Source organism: Anoplopoma fimbria, chromosome 9, assembly GCF_027596085.1.
Source record: "Anoplopoma fimbria isolate UVic2021 breed Golden Eagle Sablefish chromosome 9, Afim_UVic_2022, whole genome shotgun sequence".
Classification (NCBI taxonomy): Eukaryota; Metazoa; Chordata; class Actinopteri; order Perciformes; family Anoplopomatidae; genus Anoplopoma; species Anoplopoma fimbria.
In genome coordinates, this window is record NC_072457.1 from 16,796,256 (window position 1) to 16,815,295 (window position 19,040).

At 41.7% G+C, this 19,040-nt stretch overlaps 3 protein-coding genes across 3 annotated transcripts; 2 read left to right on the forward strand and 1 right to left on the reverse strand.

The window, feature by feature from the left end:
- Window positions 1–379: 379 nt before the first annotated feature.
- On the forward strand, window positions 380–7,831 carry saraf (store-operated calcium entry-associated regulatory factor). Its single transcript, XM_054604504.1, has 7 exons — window positions 380–581; window positions 3,148–3,326; window positions 4,756–4,954; window positions 5,047–5,331; window positions 5,551–5,764; window positions 5,872–5,969; window positions 6,803–7,831. The coding sequence occupies exons 1-7, from the start codon at window positions 512–514 to the stop codon at window positions 6,826–6,828; spliced, it is 1,071 nt and encodes a 356-aa protein (XP_054460479.1). The 5' UTR covers window positions 380–511; the 3' UTR covers window positions 6,829–7,831.
- A 4,494-nt stretch (window positions 7,832–12,325) lies between these two features.
- Window positions 12,326–13,699, forward strand: tmem187 (transmembrane protein 187). The gene has a single exon (XM_054605055.1). The coding sequence runs from the start codon at window positions 12,353–12,355 to the stop codon at window positions 13,124–13,126; it is 774 nt and encodes a 257-aa protein (XP_054461030.1). The 5' UTR covers window positions 12,326–12,352; the 3' UTR covers window positions 13,127–13,699.
- Window positions 13,700–14,239: 540 nt separating this feature from the next.
- Window positions 14,240–17,659, reverse strand: si:dkey-9i23.8 (galanin receptor type 1). Its single transcript, XM_054603840.1, has 9 exons — window positions 17,616–17,659; window positions 17,404–17,528; window positions 16,559–16,698; window positions 16,310–16,373; window positions 15,981–16,106; window positions 15,507–15,645; window positions 15,256–15,420; window positions 14,567–14,651; window positions 14,240–14,449 (listed from the first exon to the last, which is right to left on the reverse strand). Exons 1-9 carry the CDS (start codon window positions 17,657–17,659, stop codon window positions 14,240–14,242), a joined length of 1,098 nt encoding a protein of 365 aa, XP_054459815.1.
- Window positions 17,660–19,040: the final 1,381 nt, after the last annotated feature.

Sequence of the window (19,040 nt, forward strand, 5' to 3'; positions counted from 1 at the left end):
GTTTCTCTTCTGCAAGTAGTGTACTCCCTTAAGATAAGTACAGTAATGATCACTTTACTTTTTCTATTATTTTGACTCCCCCCCCCCTCAACCTTTAGTTTGTAATAATTACGTTTATATTGTAGCTCTTTTTCTTATTTAACATGTTTTATTGTGCTGGGCTGTAGTAATGTTCACCACTCTTGACCTTTCAACCCCTCATTCTCTCAATGTGTAGTCTCTCACAATGTAGCCTGCCCATCTAAACAACACTTATGGGCTTTTACATATAAGAAGAACGCCAGGCGTTAACGTTTTGAATCCATAGTTACAGATTTCACACACTAACATCACACAAACCGGCCTCTGGTCGCTCCTAGCTGTCGTGCACGTCCCCCATTGGTTGAGCCAGCAAAAACAGAAGACGCAACACGGAAGTAAACTGCTCATCTGTAGGTGTTGTTGTTGCTCAGCGCTAGCACCGTGAGTTATTTAACGTCGTTATTACTGTGTAAAGACGCACAGCGAGGACATGGACCGACGTCACCTTATCGGTGTGCTGCAGTTTTTGTTGGTGGGACACATCAAGAGTTGGGATGGCGGTAGGTAACGTCACGGCTTCCGTCCCCTCTTTGTCAGTACTAGTTTCATCGTTTCTACTCCGCTCAGCTTCCAGCTTGTTCCGTATTTTTATATAATATGTTCATTAGATAGTTTATAGGCTGATTTACATACTCTGATCTAAATGCTAACTTTCATTTTAGTTTAGGAACTTATAGGAACTTCCACATGCCACAATGCAGTGTACATTGAGCTGCCAGGACTAATGTTGTCTTGAATCCGGAAGTAATGTAGCTGTATGAATGTCCGCATGTGCCTTGTGTTGCATCATTTACCTCAACAGCCCGTTGCCTCTGACTTACTGAGGGAGTATTTACAGCCGGATAATGAATTAAGTTCTTGATAGTAAGATGACAAAAAAAAAAATCTAAATTTAAAGTCTTCCACTGGCAATGATCCAATGTTAAAAATATATATAGAAATGTTCTGTTGTGTCGATATGAGCACTATATTAATGTATGTTCATATATACATACATATTTATATATATATGTATATATATATATATGTGTATATATATACATATATGTGTATATATATATATATATATGTGTGTGTGTATGTATGTGTGTATATATATATGTGTGTGTGTGTATATATGTGTGTGTATATACAGTGGGTACGGAAAGTATTCAGACCCCTTTAAATTTTTCACCCTTTGTTTCATTGCAGCCATTTGCTAAAAATGTACACTCAGCAACCCATCTTGACAGAAAAAAACAGAAATGTAGAAATTTTTGCAAATTTATTAAAAAAGAAAAACTGAAATATCACATGGTCATAAGTATTCAGACCCTTTGCTCAGTATTGAGTAGAAGCACCCTTTTGAGCTAGTACAGCCATGAGTCTTCTTGGGAATGATGCAACAAGTTTCTCACACCTGGATTTGGGGATCCTCTGCCATTCTTCCTTGCAGATCCTCTCCAGTTCTGTCAGGTTGGATGGTGAACGTTGGTGGACAGCCATTTTCAGGTCTCTCCAGAGATGCTCAATTGGGTTTAGGTCAGGGCTCTGGCTGGGCCAGTCAAGAATGGTCACAGACCATTCCGAAGCCACTCCTTTGTTATTTTAGCTGTGTGCTTCGGGTCATTGTCTTGTTGGAAGGTGAACCTTCGGCCCAGTCTGAGGTCCTGAGCACTCTGGAGGAGGTTTTCTTCCAGGATATCTCTGTACTTGGCCGCATTCATCTTTCCTTCAATTGCAACCAGTCGTCCTGTCCCTGCAGCTGAAAAACACCCCCATAGCATGATGCTGCCACCACCATGTTTCACTGTTGGGATTGTATTGGGCAGGTGATGAGCAGTGCCTGGTTTTCTCCACAAATACCGCTTAGAATTAACGCCAAAAAGTTCAATCTTGGTCTCATCAGACCAGAGAATCTTATTTCTCATAGTTTGGGAGTCCTCCATGTGTTTTTTGGCAAACTCTATGCGGGCTTTCATATGTCTTGCACTGAGGAGAGGCTTCCGTCGGGCCACTCTGCCATAAAGCCCCGACTGGTGGGGGGCTGCAGTGATAGTTGACTTTGTGGAACTTTCTCCCATCTCCCTACTGCATCTCTGGAGCTCAGCCACAGTGATCTTTGGGTTCTTCTTTACCTCTCTCACCAAGGCTCTTCTCCCACGATTGCTCAGTTTGGCTGGACGGCCAGGTCTAGGAAGAGTTCTGGTCATCCCATACTTCTTCCATTTAAGGATTATGGAGGCCACTGTGCTCTTAGGAACCGTGAGTGCTGCAGAAATTATTTTGTAACCTTGGCCAGATCTGTGCCTTGCCACAATTCTGTCTCTGAGCTCCTTGGGCAGTTCCTTCGACCTCATGATTCTCATTTGTTCTGACATGCACTGTGAGCTGTAAGGTCTTATATAGACAGTTGTGTGCCTTTCCTAATCAAGTCCAATCAGTTTAATTAAACACAGCTGGACTCCAATGAAGGAGTAGAACCATCTCAAGGAGGATCAGAAGAAATGGACAGCGTGTGAGTTAAATATGAGTGTCACAGCAAAGGGTCTGAATACTTATGACCATGTGATATTTCAGTTTTTCTTTTTTAATAAATTTGCAAAAATTTCTACATTTCTGTTTTTTTCGATTTTAGCAAATGGCTGCAATGAAACAAGAGTGAAAAATTTAAAGGGGTCTGAATACTTTCCGTACCCACTGTATATATATATATGTATGTGTGTATATATATGTGTCTCTGTGTGTGTGTGTGTGTGTGTGTGTATATATATATATATATGTATGTGTGTGTATGTGTGTGTGTGTATATATATACATGTGTGTGTATATATGTATATATGTGTGTGTGTGTGTGTGTGTGTGTGTGTGTGTATATATGTGCAGTATTCATACATTCATGTATGTATACAGTACATGTGCAGTATCCATCCCTGATCACAATCACTAAAAATACAAAATGCATAAAGCCCCATTCTCTGGATAACCTGTTGCTTCATGAGTAGAAAATGTGAAAAGCACGGGCTTTTATATGTCTGTACGGTGATGTAGGATTTATATGGTCTTTTACTGCTCTCCCCACTGCAGGAAGCGTGCTGCTGCGTGACGTTCAGGTGTTGACTCTGTACAAGGATCGATACACCACAGCGAGGCGCTCCAGCCCAGTGCCTCAGCTCCAATGTGTTGGAGGCTCCGCAAGATGCCAGGCCTTCGTCCCAGAGGTGGTCCAATGTCAGAACAAAGGCTGGGACGGAGTAGATGTACAGGTGAGGATGGAGGGTCTGGTGGGCAGCAAGGACAGAGAGACAAGGTGTATTTAGTATAACATTTGCTCAGAAGTTGGGCTGAAACAATTGATCAATCTAAAGATATCTATCTCAATTAATAATGTGGTACAGAATTTAACAAAATTGCAAAAATAATGGCCATAACACTTCCCAAAGTCCAAGTTGATATTTTCATATAGCTAAATTTACCCGCCCACATTCTATAACCCAAAGATCCTCAATTTAAAGTCACAGAAGATGATGAATACCTAAAAATGGTTCTTTTTAGAAACTACAACCTGTGAATTTGTGGAATTTTTGCTGAAAGAATTACTTAAATCTGGTGTGGCCAAACTACAGCCTGCAGACAAACCATAATATCTGCACCTTTTAAATGGCCCGCAGTGAAAAAATGTCAGAAAAGGACTTGAGAATTTTGCTTAGAATTTGCACTCCATGTACATTGAACATCCAAGTTAAAACAATAGATGTTGACTCGTTTGGGGAAATTGTCTCCGTCTTCACCTCTTGGTACAGAAACCTATATTTTACAATTTTTGCCTGATCTCTTTCTTACATCTGAATATTGGAGTAACAGATTTACATTTGCATCCTAATACCAATATCAGTATTTGGCATTTCTGCCAGTTTTACCTTTACTTATTTGCAGATTTAAACTTAACATCACAATATTTCAAGGGATCACTAAGGCCATGCACCAAATTATAGTTTAGATTATTCAATTTAAGAGGATTAGATACAGAAATACTTTTTGTTATATGTGGGCACATCAATAAACTACTATAATGTAAAATGTTGAGTTGTTTTGTGAAGTTATTTTGATAGGAAATTAGTTTTCTATTGTGCATGGGGTTTTCTGGTCTAGAACACTGATCTTCTTGCGATGTATCTGGTTGACAATTACACATTCACTACTGTTCTGCCTGTGATATCTTATAATGTTCTGTATATGGCCCACAATCCAAAAAGTTTGGCCACCCCTGATTGATAATTTGCCAGGCTGATATATCGGTATCAATGTATTTGTCAGGCTAAAAGTAATGAGAAATATTGTTACTTCAACTCCACTGGCTGTGTTTGCTGATGGGAAGCCAGTAAAGGAACTTGTCCTTGTTGCTGCACTAGTCATTTGTATTGGTCGGGATACCTGCAGAGTGAGTGGGGGACATTACATCAATCATGGTGCTGCTAGTTCAGACATTTATTCTAGTTTCCCTATTGCCAGGAGGTGTAAACTGAGTTATACTTGTAAAATAACTCATACCTGTTGTTTATTAAGTCCCTGATTTTGGAAACGAAGACAAAGAATAAGTAAGCATGTGTGTGTAATTGTGTAAAGGACACCCCCCCCCTTGGTGTCTTTGAATATGAGGGTAAGGTATTAAATGATGCGGTCACCCCCTCACAGTGGGAGTGTAAGACTGATATGGACAACGCCTACCGATTTGGTCGCATTGAGGTGAGCTGTGAGGGATACAGCCACCCTGCTGATGCCCACGTACTGAAGGGCTCCTGTGGGCTGGAGTACACTCTGGAGCTGACTGGCCGGGGCCAGGGGTCGTCACAAGGCAGCATGGGTTCCCAAGGTGGATCCAAGGGATTTGGAGGTAGGAGGACGAAGATGTGAAAGTTGTGAGATTTAATCTTCACACAAGGACTAGATATTTAGAAACATTCTGTTCCTGTTTTTCTGTCTCAGGTCTCGGTGGCTTTGCCTCTAGTTTCTTCAGCGGTTTCTCTGAAAACAAGCATCAACACCACCAGCAGAGTGCTCAGAGCTCCCACACCTCAGGCAGCGAGGACTCGGGCGGTCTGATGGTGGTAGCCGTGCTTCTGCTCTTAGCCTACGGTGTCTACAAGCTGTTCCTCAGTGGGAACACAGCCCAGTGGGGGCAGGATGGCGGACAGGCGGGTCACCCTAGAGACAATCCCCACGGCTCCACCGCAGGACCACCGCCCCCGGGATTCAAGCCTGACTTCACAGGTAGCTGATGTAGATAGAGTAACAGTAGATGTTCGGATTTGCACTGCAGAATCTCCCTTGAAGACGCTTCCTCAAATCAACATATCCCTTTCTTATGAGTATGTGCAGTATTGTAATGATCTCTTCTATATGTAGAAATAGCTGAATAAGCGCTGTAGTATGAAATAAGATTACAACCACCTTGCTGAAATCCTGAATCTGTTCTTGTTTTGTGTCAAGCCAATCCTGGTGCCAATCCTGGTGCCAATCCTGGTGCCAATCCTGGTGCCTATCCTGGTGCCTATCCTGGTGCCAACCCAGGCTACGGTTTCCACAGTGACTACACTCAAAGACAACAGTACCCAGGAGGCCATGCTCCTCGGGGCACAGGCGGAGGCTTCTGGACTGGCATGGGCACAGGAGGGATGCTGGGATATCTCTTCGGTCGTCAGAGGTCAGTAAAGAGATGGGGAATGCGAATACATGACTTGTATTGGATTTTTTCCACTTCCACTCTATCCAGAGCCTTCTGGCAATTTGTGCTGTGTGTTTGTTTTGCAGAAGCCAGCCCTACAACTATGACCACTCTGCTTACAGTAGCAGCAGACGTCCTCCTGCGGGAGGCTCCACCTATTCCTCTGGGACACGCACTGCTTCAGGTAGAAGGACTGCATGTTTGCACATATAATAAACCTTTTACTACCACTGATGTAAAGATATTGATGAAACGCACTGATATTGATACTTGATGTGTTTTCACATATGGTCCTTTTTAAACCAACCAAACTCAGTCTTCTTAAAGTGGACCATCTGAAAATGGACTCAGTTCTGTGTCTGGTCCATGTCAGCTCTGATAGGGCCTCAGTCCTCTGTCTGCACACACTATAGTTCCTACCTTCATCACTCTGCTGGTCAATGCTTTTGACTTCAGTGACATTTTTAGGGTTAGCGCGGGCACTTACACATACTGTCTAGTTTGTCGTTAAAGAGGCATTGTCTGTCTTTTATGTCAGATTCTTTGCTTTTTCTTGTAAAGTTTGTGGCAGAGGATTCTGAATTATTTTGGAGTGTTCACAAATTTGCAAAAATGCTGACAAATCGCTCTGAGTAAGTTAGGAGTGCTGAATGGAACAAAGTATGAAAATACCCTTAATATTTAGTTGACTTTTTCCTTTAGATTGTTTGTCGACCATTTAAGTACATTCACTGATTTTATTCATGTCGACCACCCCTAATGAATAATATTATTGAGTCTACATTCCATACATACTGTTTAAGAGGCATGCAGGGAGTAAATAAAAGCAAATTACAGATCAGGGTTTACATCAGGATCTCATAACTGTCATAAGTATTGTCATACTTACTTAACAATTCCTCCAATTTAGATTTCTTTGGGGAATGCAATGAGTTTACAACATATGTCTCAATAGTTCAGTGGCATCCAGAGATATGCTGTAGGTAAAGCTGGCTGACAAACATCTTTCATTGCCAGGTTTTGGAGGAACAAAGAGAAGATAGAAGCTGTGGAAACGTGACAGATAATGGATGACATGGAGAATAATAAAAGACGAGCATGGTGTTGGCCAGGTGAAAGGTCAAACGTGACAAAACCACCACGAGAAGACCATCTCTTCATGCAAGATGAACTTAGATGTCAGCTACTGACAGGAAGCACTCATTTTAATTTTTTCCGGAAAGTGTGGTTTGAGTTTTAGCCTGAAAGCTTCAGTGTTTAGAAGACCATTGTTGGTTTTTATGTGTTTCAACAAGATGATCTTGCAGTTGTTCATTTTATTCATGTGGTCTTTCTGGGTAAAATAATTGTCTGTTTTATTTCTGCAGACCTCTTTCTAAGAACAATTCAATTCAATTCAGTTTATTTTGTATAGCCCAGAATCACAAATTACAAATTTGCCTCAGAGGGCTTTACAATCTGTGCACATGCGACATCCTCTGTCCTTCCCTCACATCGGCACAGGAAAAACTCCCCTAAAAAACCCCTTTAACAGGGAGAAAAAAGGAAGAAACCTATGGGAGAACGACAGAGGAGGGATCCTTCTCCCAGGATGGACAGAATGCAATAGATGTCATGTGTACAGAATGAACAGCATAACAGAGATACAACACATTCAATGTATATGACATAAATGATTCATATAATAAGACTACTACAGCAGCAATTATTATAGTAGAAATATAATTATGAAAATAGGGATAGTAAACATGTTGACTTTCTCTGTATGAAAGAGTGTGTTATGCTTCAGACACATGACATTTATAAAAACTGTAGCACCTTTTGCATTTACATTTATAATAAAAGGCAGATATACAAAAAAGATGCACACACCAGAGGCAAGAATCCCGACATAAACTATTTGAACTGGTGAATTAGTAAAGGATCATGGTAAAACTCAATGTTTTTTTGTACATTCATCATCCTTTTATTTGCTCTTATTTTGTAGCCCTCATACATTTGCCTTCTCTATCATTTAATAAACTCAGTTTGAATTAATAAAGCATTTTCAACCTGAACATTTTAAGTGTTTTATTAAGATAACATTATTTTGGTGTATGACATTTTGGTAAGTAGCTACTAAAAAGAGAAACCAAACAAAAAAAGACAGCTTTTTTGCTCTCATTCCCAAAAATTTAAAATATATTGTAGGTAAGTCGATACCAAAGACTGGGTCGGGACCCACAGGTGGGTCGCAGAAGACTAAAATAAATGTATAGAATCCTAGTCTTTTATTTAACAGTTATATCGGCAGTACACCTTTGAGCCACATGAGAGAGCCTGAATGTTGGTGTTCTGCTAATTGTAGCCTACTTATAACAGAATTTAATTCGAAAGGCAAGTGTACATTCTATATGTTTTACTGGTGAGAGGAGAGGACAAGAGCCTGTTAACCTGCTATACAAGTACAAGTCCATTTACCATTTAGTTTGTCTGATTTATTAAGTATTTAACATGTGTGTGTTATCAATAACGCACGCATTAAACAGAGTTGTGAATAATCTCTACAAAATGCCTGGTTAATTTACTCAAGATAATAAAAAGTGATGCGGAAATGGTACTAAAATTATCAGGAACTTTTATTTACACACAAATTTGCTCTTGTCATTTAAAGATGAGGCCTATTGTGAATTGGGCTGGGAAGGTTTGTCATTTTGAAAAGTGGGTCCCCAGAAAAAAAAGTTTGGGAAACACTGCTGTAATTTATATTTGCTATAATTGTCTGAGAGGAAGAGGGTAAAGCTGGAGGAAAGAGCCGCTTTTGTCTGTTTGTATACGATAGTGTGTTTTTATTTCGATGAAATACAGGCAAATATAGCTTACGTTGCCTTTTGGTTGATTTACAATGTGCACTTCCATTGTTTTGTGATGTCAGACAGCATCTTCTTCTCAGGAGGCAACTTCTAGGTCTGAAAAGTGAAGATAAAGTAGAAGTGCCTTAAACTTGCATTTGTTTTAATGGCCCTCAGGGAGCAACTCCTTTGGTTGCAAAAAGAAGTCTGATTGTGTTGAAAATGGCTTTGTGTCTGGTTTTTTTTATTTTATCTACACTTAATTAATATGTTTCCTTAACATGAGGAAGACAGTAATCTTGTAGTTCTCTCACTTGATGTGAATATACACCAGTCTAAACACTATGGATTATGGAATTTGTTTTGTAATCACTCATCAAAATGCTCTATGGGTACATCCCAAGTCTCTTAATTGCATCCCCATTTCCCACACTTGCGTCTTTTCCCTGCATCTTAGTCCCTCCCGACAGGGATGCATGGAGAGACTCAAGGAAACCATGCGAGGAGAGAGAGGAAACGAGGAAATGTGTTTTAAGATAAATGAGACGTCCTGTCCTCTGAAGCAACGTCTGTTTCTGATGACGGCGGCCGCTTTAACAGCTGGATCAGCTGTCATTTGGCTTTAACAGCTGGAGAGACTTGATTTTGTGTCTGCACACATGATCACTGTACTAATATTAATAATGAAACAAAGTAATCACTGCCAGAGTAGAAATGTGTTTTCTCTCTGTAGCCTGTTACCTGTTTAACAAACTGTACTGAGTATTTACAGTGGGTACGGAAAGTATTCAGACCCCTTTAAATTTTTCACCCTTTGTTTCATTGCAGCCATTTGCTAAAATCGAAAAAGTTCATTTTTTTTCGCATTAATGTACACTCAGCAACCCATCTTGACAGAAAAAAACAGAAATGTAGAAATTTTTGCAAATTTATTAAAAACGAAAAACTGAAATATCACATGGTCATAAGTATTCAGACCCTTTGCTCAGTATTGAGTAGAAGCACCCTTTTGAGCTAGTACAGCCATGAGTCTTCTTGGGAATGATGCAACAAGTTTCTCACACCTGGATTTGGGGATCCTCTGCCATTCTTCCTTGCAGATCCTCTCCAGTTCTGTCAGGTTGGATGGTGAACGTTGGTGGACAGCCATTTTCAGGTCTCTCCAGAGATGCTCAATTGGGTTTAGGTCAGGGCTCTGGCTGGGCCAGTCAAGAATGGTCACAGACTTGTTCCGAAGCCACTCCTTTGTTATTTTAGCTGTGTGCTTCGGGTCATTGTCTTGTTGGAAGGTGAACCTTCGGCCCAGTCTGAGGTCCTGAGCACTCTGGAGGAGGTTTTCTTCCAGGATATCTCTGTACTTGGCCGCATTCATCTTTCCTTCAATTGCAACCAGTCGTCCTGTCCCTGCAGCTGAAAAACACCCCCATAGCATGATGCTGCCACCACCATGTTTCACTGTTGGGATTGTATTGGGCAGGTGATGAGCAGTGCCTGGTTTTCTCCACACATACCGCTTAGAATTAACGCCAAAAAGTTCAATCTTGGTCTCATCAGACCAGAGAATCTTATTTCTCACAGTTTGGGAGTCCTCCATGTGTTTTTTGGCAAACTCTATGCGGGCTTTCATATGTCTTGCACTGAGGAGAGGCTTCCGTCGGGCCACTCTGCCATAAAGCCCCGACTGGTGGAGGGCTGCAGTGATAGTTGACTTTGTGGAACTTTCTCCCATCTCCCTACTGCATCTCTGGAGCTCAGCCACAGTGATCTTTGGGTTCTTCTTTACCTCTCTCACCAAGGCTCTTCTCCCACGATTGCTCAGTTTGGCTGGACGGCCAGGTCTAGGAAGAGTTCTGGTCATCCCATACTTCTTCCATTTAAGGATTATGGAGGCCACTGTGCTCTTAGGAACCTTGAGTGCTGCAGAAATTATTTTGTAACCTTGGCCAGATCTGTGCCTTGCCACAATTCTGTCTCTGAGCTCCTTGGGCAGTTCCTTCGACCTCATGATTCTCATTTGTTCTGACATGCACTGTGAGCTGTAAGGTCTTATATAGACAGGTGTGTGCCTTTCCTAATCAAGTCCAATCAGTTTAATTAAACACAGCTGGACTCCAATGAAGGAGTAGAACCATCTCAAGGAGGATCAGAAGAAATGGACAGCATGTGAGTTAAATATGAGTGTCACAGCAAAGGGTCTGAATACTTATGACCATGTGATATTTCAGTTTTTCTTTTTTAATACATTTGCAAACATTTCTACATTTCTGTTTTTTTCTGTCAAGATGGGTTGCTGAGTGTACATTAATGCGAAAAAAAATGAACTTTTTCGATTTTAGCAAATGGCTGCAATGAAACAAAGAATGAAAAATTTAAAGGGGTCTGAATACTTTCCGTACCCACTGTATACTGTGTTCTGTGTATTTATACTGTGTTCTGTGTTTTTATACTGTGTTCTGTGTTTTTATACTGTGTTTGTGTTCTGCTCATAAGCACAGGACCGATTTCTACCGGCGGAATGCGTTTGTCTTATTTATGAATTATTAACGTCTGTATGTTTTGAAATTCGGATTGTGATGTCATTATTAAATAATCCAGAATATGATTATGGTTTCTCCTAAACACTGGAATTAATTTATTAGGCTCAATGTTTCGGGGTGAATTGGAATTACATAACTCATCCAACCTGACACTCATCACATTATTAGCCTCATGGGACTGAATGGAAATGACAATAAATGATGTAAAAAGTGTTTCTACTGACAAACAGACAGACTCTCTCTCTCTCTCTCTCTCTAACTTTTCAATATGTTCAATCTGGGATCTGTCTTCACTCTGTTATAAAACTCCAATGGTGATGAGCAATGTCAGATCAGTACGATCTGCTGCAGAGTCCAATCAAATAACTGGTGTACAATGAGGGGGCGTGTCGGCCCTTACAACACTTCCTCTCTTGCATCCTCGTTCATGGCTCCTCAGAGATCCCTCCTCGCTCCTCGCTCCTCGATCCTCGCTCCTCAGAGCCGAAATAATGGCAGCGACTTCCGGTTCAAGCGAGGATCGAAGAAATGACAAATAATGGACTTGGGATGTTCCCTATGCCTGCCCTGCCATTTTTACTAATAGTGAGTTAGTCACAGAGTTCCACCAGGTTATGTGATCGGACCAATTCTGTTCACCTTATATTTGCTTCCGTTAGGGAATATTATCAGATAACTCTTCATAAACTTTCATTCTTATGCAGATGATACCCACTTATATCTATCGGTCAAGCCGGTTGAAACCAACCAGTTAGCTAAACTCCAAGTATATCTTAAGTACATAAGATATCCCCCCCCCCCCTCCTCTCTCTAATCAATTGTTTTGGTTTTTCCTTGAATCTCTTACCTTTGTTTGTAATTGGCAAAGACCAGTAAACCTAGTCTGGGTGATTTATTTCGGTGAAAACTAATCTCTTATTTAAGAACAACTGTGTTATCCAGGTAAACGAGCTGAAGAAATGTATCACTTTTTTTTTTTTTTTTTTTAGGTCTTTCCATTTTTTATCTCTAAGGGCTTGTGAACGCGATTTAAACGGTGTTCCCCAGTTCATGTATGAGATCCCCCAAAAAATGTTGTCGTTCTTTAAAAAAAAAAAAAACACTTGACAGCAAAGCAGCCAATCAAAACCCTCTATCTCCGGCCATGTGATAACAACAGCTTGGGCTTTTGGTCACAGAGCTGTTTCTGGCGCGCCGTCATGAAGGCCGCTCTGCTACACGTCACGGTGCCTTTCGTGCTCTGCGTCGCGTGGGCGAACACCAGCCTGTTCGCCGGGGTGCACGTGGACCTGTCTGCTGACCACTACGCAGAGCAGACGGTCGCCTGCCTGCCCGGCGTCCTCGCTATGCCCTGTAACTGCGCAGTGAACGTGGCTTACGTCTACGTGGGGCTGTACTGGCTGCGGTGGCGCAGAGCCGCCCCAGAGCCGCCCCAGAGCCGCTACATGAGGGAGGTGTTCGCCCTCATGGCCGTCCTGTACGGACCCGTGCAGTGGGCGCGCCTGGCGCTGCTGCGGCGCGCCCCCGCCGTGCTCGACCAGTGGCTCACGCTGCCGATCTTCGGCTGGGTTCCGGTGTGGATCCGCTTCATAGAACGCGGCTCGGCGAAGTGGAGCGCGCCGCACGCGGCAGCGCACGAACTGCTCTCCATCCTCAGCTACGGCCTGGCGCTGGTGCACGAGCGGGGTTTCGATTTGGCGCTGGCGTGTCACGTCGCCCTCGCGGTGTACAAGGGAGTTCGCGTGCAGCAGGCGCACGGGGACGCGCGCACGCGGAGGTACCTACTGCTGGCGGTGCTGTCGTGCGCGGGCTTCGTGGTGCTGAAGCTGCTGGATCACTGGCTGGCTCGGTACCGGCTGTTCAAGCGGCTCACCGGACACTTCTGGTCCAAAGTGTGCGACGTGCTGCAGTTCCATTTCAGCTTCTTGTTCCTGACCACACTGACGGAGACGGCGCGGGGAAAGAGTTCATAATGCCTTGATACACGCAGTATGTCAAGGCAACAAGAAGAAAACCAAAACCTGAGATTCAGTATAACGGGACAGAAAAACACAAGAAACAAAAGAAAATGAAAAAAACACAAAATATTTCATCAATTCTTCACGTCTCTGCTGCAGTAGCCTGCACACTTTATTGAAAGTTTTGGATTTCACGACCTCATGTTGGATTTGAATCAATATGCGAATAGAGCATTTAATAAACATGAAATTTTTCTGTAATAATACGTTTTTGCACTAATGGATTCAGATTATCTGACATCATCTGGTAAACTCTTCCACGTTTTATCCCCCCCACACTGAAATGGTTAAGATAAGACATATCTTTGGACTCTGCCTTTTATATACACGTGCTGGTCTTAAGTTCATTCAAACACTTGTAAATACTCTGGTACCCATGCCCATTTTGGCAGTTATACACATTTAGCATATACCATGATTTATAATGTTTTGTACTGAAATTGTTAATTGATAAAAAAAAAAAAGCTTATTATGTACAAACATACAGACGACTGTTGTTTTGCTTAATATTTAATAAACGTAATTTTCCTGGACGTCAAGCGATGGCTTTGAAACTGTATTTTGACCTTCAAGTTGGGATATAGAATAAAACACTTGACTTGTAATTGATAATATATAAAAGAAATGCAAATAATTAACACGAGTTCAGGTTAGGATGTGCACTGAGGGAACTTGAAATCTACCATTTCTAAAATGCAGTCGGCAGCCCTTCTTATGAACTGATCTGCTAACGTTCTACATGAAATCTTAAATCATACATCTGGTTTACCACACTGACCATCTTGTCAGTTCCCTACTGAACTGCTGTTTGCCACATAATACCTCCAGAATCCACATTGATAAGTTTGATAAACTTCAATTGGAACATTTCAAAATGTTGAACTTTTGGTTAAGTTATCGCAACAAAGACAAAATGCAGCTATTAATTTACATTTTTATTTACTTTCAACATGCAATAAAATTTAAAAAAGCCAGTAATGACATTCTGACCTCAGATAAATGCAGCTGTTTATGAGATTGTTGGGTTCTTTATATTTCTGGGTAATAAATGTGGAACCCCTCACAAGTTTACACATCATGTCTAGTGATAGAAGTGAGGATAGGCTCTGCAGATGGTTTTCTTCTGGTCCAAAGCAGGGCCAGGCCCGCCTCCCGGAAGTTCTGATGGGAGCAGTAAATAAGAGGGTTCAGACCACAGTCCAGGTATGACATCACTGATGACAGTGTCCTTAACCAATCAGGTGCCGGGGACAGGTCCATCCTGCCCAGCAGGAGCAGCTAATGGAGTGAAAGAAACAAAGACAGTCTATGAGTGGACAAATATGTTTTACATGCAGTAACAGTAACTCATGTGTTGTTACATGTGTGCAACTAGTGAGTGAGTACATGTGAGACCTCAGACGCAACAAAGGGGGTGTAGCAGAGCACGTAGGAGGCCGCCAGCAGAGGACAGACTGTAGACAGATCGGCTTCATCATCACTGAGACAAAGAAGAGACGAGATGAAGGGAGGAGCGAGTCATGCCAAATTCATACCCAGCATGCTGTTAGGTGCTGTGACAGGTAATATTGTAGCGAGCGACAAAGAACAGGTTGTATCCAGCATGCCATTTGGCAGTGTAACAATAAATACTGCAGAGAGCGAGCTGTACCCAGTGTAACAGTTAATAGGGGTCACCTCTCAATACATACGGTGTACATAATGCACTAATAATAAATCAAATACATCTTTAGTCTATATGTACACTGTATATATTGAGAGGTGACAAAATAAACCTGTGGATCTCAAGAACTCGCACTAACTGTCCCAAACCTAAACACATTCAATTTCCCATATGACAACAAAAAGTGTCCAATCCTCCCAATTGAGAAGCTGGAGCCAGTGTTTGGCTTTTTTGACCAAACGTTATATAGACTAAAGATGCATTTGACTTTATCTGTGTACATGGAAATGTAACTTTGGATTGGACCTGACCTGACATTAACAAACATCAATTACTCTATTTTTCAGTGACTTAAACTTCATCTGACCATTTTCCAGCTTGTGTTGTGTCACTTGAAATGGACTTTACTCAGGTGTTTCACCTGTTGCAGCTCGAGCAGCAGCCAGCGGCACTCAGTAGAGAGCAGAAGACAATGAGCAGGAAGGGAAGGAAGACACAGATGGAGAAAGCACAGAGAATGTAGACCAGCATGTCTGAATAGCTGTTCTCCCAGAAGACAGCGCACAGCATCTCTGCAGGGTCGTACCTTTATTAGAGAGAGGACATGATGTTGAGTAGAAACAACATGTTGACCACGGAGCACGTAGTGAAAGCATTAAGCAGGCGACATACCTGATCCAGTCGTAGACAACAGGGACACTCCCAAACACCAGCCCTGTCACCCAAGAAGCCAAGCAGGCTGTTACTATGACAACAAAGAGAGGACTTCTTGTGGAGGCCATGCCAATCAGCTGCTGCACACAGAGGATAGCTGTAAAGGAAAACAGAAACCCTCAAAGTGACTGTTTCAAAATAATATTTTAATATATAAAAATACTTTTGCCTACTATAAAGGTATTAATAGTGTAGGGTATTAATAAAGCATTGTTGTTACACCTACTACTGTAGTAATGATGCAAGGATAGTATTCATGACTAGTTCTGCTTGAGTGAATTGGCAATTGTTCATAAATGCAAGAAAGATTGATGCTGCTTTCATATTTGGCTTAATTCAACAAGAGTACTGTGTTTTCTGACCAATCTTTAATTTTATATGGTTACATTTAAATCTCAAATATTCTGTGTGCAAAGTTAACTGGTGGCATACCTATGCTCCCTATGGAGGAGGTGATGAAGGCAAACTTGAGCAGGCTGACAACCTCACACCAAGGTGACCTCTGACCTCCTGTCAGCATGGCCAACAGAGAGCCGGAGATGATGAGGAGGGAGCAGCCTTTACAATACAGTGGTTCATTATCACAAATGATGACTTCCTGCACTGAGATTAAAATATCAAACACTGTGACGGATGTTTTATACTATACTAAAACAAATGAATTCATGAGGTGGGTTTTAAGATAGTTTGATACACCAAGAAAGTAAATTACAACATTTAATCATGTGATGCACTGGCAATGGTGTCAGTGAAAATTGTACCTAAATCTGAAATGCTGAGGCTGATGAAAGGAAGCCAATACCGAGAGCAGACCTGACCCCTGCACTGAAAATGAATGACAGAAGAGGAGATATGAACATATGATGATATGACACAAAAATGAGTGATTACACAAGACAAGAACATTTCAATAATTCCAACCATGGTCCATCAGTGTCTTCTGTATTAACAGACACAACTAACATGAATAACATTTCCCACCAATATGAGGAACAACCGTAACACCTTACCATGACTTTGACCAGAAGAACAAGACAGTTTCCCACAACTCCCATGACCATCTCCAGTCCCAACACAGCCACCAGCAGCCACCGCTCTGCCTCCGGCCACGGAGGTTCCATGAACAGAGTCCCATTGAACCACTCACTCACTGGAAGATGAGGAATACAAAGAATATCAGAGTTTATTGTAAAGTAGCCACCACCATGTAATTGGGGGAAGTCAGAGCTGCTACTGCTGACTGAGGTTTAATACTGATTAAATACTTGTTCTAACTGTAATTAGTCACTGTTTGAACATTAAAAGAAAACATAAACGCCACATTTTTTAATAAAAGGTAACATTTTTGCTTATTGAAAGTCGACCCTGACAGTTTCCTTATGGCATTCCGTCGAGGCTGCCCTTATGAACTGATCTCAGACCAAGGCACAAACTTAATTGGTGAAGAGAGAGAATTGAAGGAGGCTTTCACCCAACTCAGCCCCACGCTGCAAGATCACCTAAACAAGCACAGAGTCCGCTTCATCCACAACCCACCTCATGCTCCCCACTTTGGAGGAACGTGAGAGAGGTGCGGGCTATCAAAACTGCTATGGGAGGTGAAACTGTCACAGACGAGGTACTAAGAACAGTTCTTACAGAAGGGATGGAAACACTAAACGCAAAAACCCCTGGTTATGTGTCCTCTGACATTTCTGACCCTGATCCAGTCACCCCGAATCTCTTTCTCATGGGGCGGCTGGATGCATCCAGCTATATTCAGGGACTCTGAAATCCTGTCGAGCCGTAGATGGTGCCACAGTCAAGTTCTGGCGGACCACTTCTGGACTCGGTATATAAAATACTACCTCCCTACTCTTCAGCCGAGGCTGAGATGGTTCACTGACCATCTCAACTTGGCTATATCCACCGTTGTCATGATAATGGACCCACAGCTCCCACGAGCCCTTTGGCCCATAGGAAGGGTCCAACGTCTCTTCCCTGGTCCAGATGGGAGAGTTCGGGTTACAGAGGTCAACATTAAAGGGAGGACCTATAAGTGCCCTGTTTGTAAGCTAATTGCTTTACCTGCCATCCCTGAGGACGACTCTATACCACTCCCTGAGGCTCATCACAAGAATCAAATATGAAAATCATATTTGAGGGCAACTTTTGTGAAGAGTAGGTCTGGAGGCAGAGCTGTCTGAGGAAGAGAAGGAAGTGGGAGAGGCCTGGCTTGATTAGAGCCTTGATTAGAGCCTAAATAGGGGGATTGAGTTCAGGTGTGAGCCCTTTTCCTTTCGCCCTGACATGCAGCAGAACCCTGGGACCTCTACTGGACTCAATCATTTCCTGAATAAATATGTGACTTTATGTACAATGATATTGATTGTAGTACCATAAGTTGTTTGTTTAGATGAACCTGATGAACATTTGTTAATCCTTGTCTGTTAAATAGTCATCAGTAATTGCTTCCTTTGTTCGATTTGTGCACCATGATAATAATACATGGAATATTTATGTTTAGATAAAACCAGCAAAGATTGTGGCAGCCTCAACTGCCCTGCAACTACCTACAATAAATCAGTCTAAATGGATTCTCTCATGGTGTGTCATTGTGCCTGACCGCACAATCATAGTGTTCATCCAAACCCTGGTAATCAGCACACCCTCATGCAGTCCTGCATGGTGAAAATTCTACAACTCTTATTATATGAATCATTTATGTCATATACATTGAATGTGTTGTAACTCTGTTATGTTGTTCATTCTGTACACATGACATCTATTGCATTCTGTCCATCCTGGGAGAAGGATCCCTCCTCTGTCGCTCTCCCATAGGTTTCTTCCTTTTTTCTCCCCATTAAAGTAATTTTTTTAGGGTAATCTTTCCTGTGCCAATGTGAGGGTACCAGGACAGAGGATGTCGCATGCGTACAGATTGTAAAGCCCTCTGAGGGAATTTTGTCATTTGTGATTTTGGGCTATACAAAATAAATTAAATTGAATTGAATAAATGTTTGGAGCTGGATCTTTGTCCTCCAGGAGATTCAGCCTCTCCTCTCGCCCCTCTCCCTCTGTGTATGTGTGTTTGTTTTCTTTCTCCTGTGTCAATGGTGTTCTTGAGTTTTTTGTCGTGGCCATGTGTGATTTAATGTCTACCATTCTCATAATGTCAAAAATAATAAAACTAATTTTTGAAATAGCTTAAGTGACGGAAGACAACTTTAATAATTATTGCTACAAACAACAGTTAGATTTTATAAAATAAATGACAAAAGAACAAATGAAAATAAAATGGACTGGGTATTAGACACAAAAATATAATATAAATATAAGTGACAATGCAAGTATATGGATGGAAAGTGTTAACAAATATGAATAAATAGTCCAAATGTGTGCAAATCAGCAGAGGAACAGCAAAAGATCAAGTAATTTGTGAAATTGACATCTAATATATATATATATTCACCATAGATATGCAGTTAAAAAAACTGTTGGTTGAACAGTGAA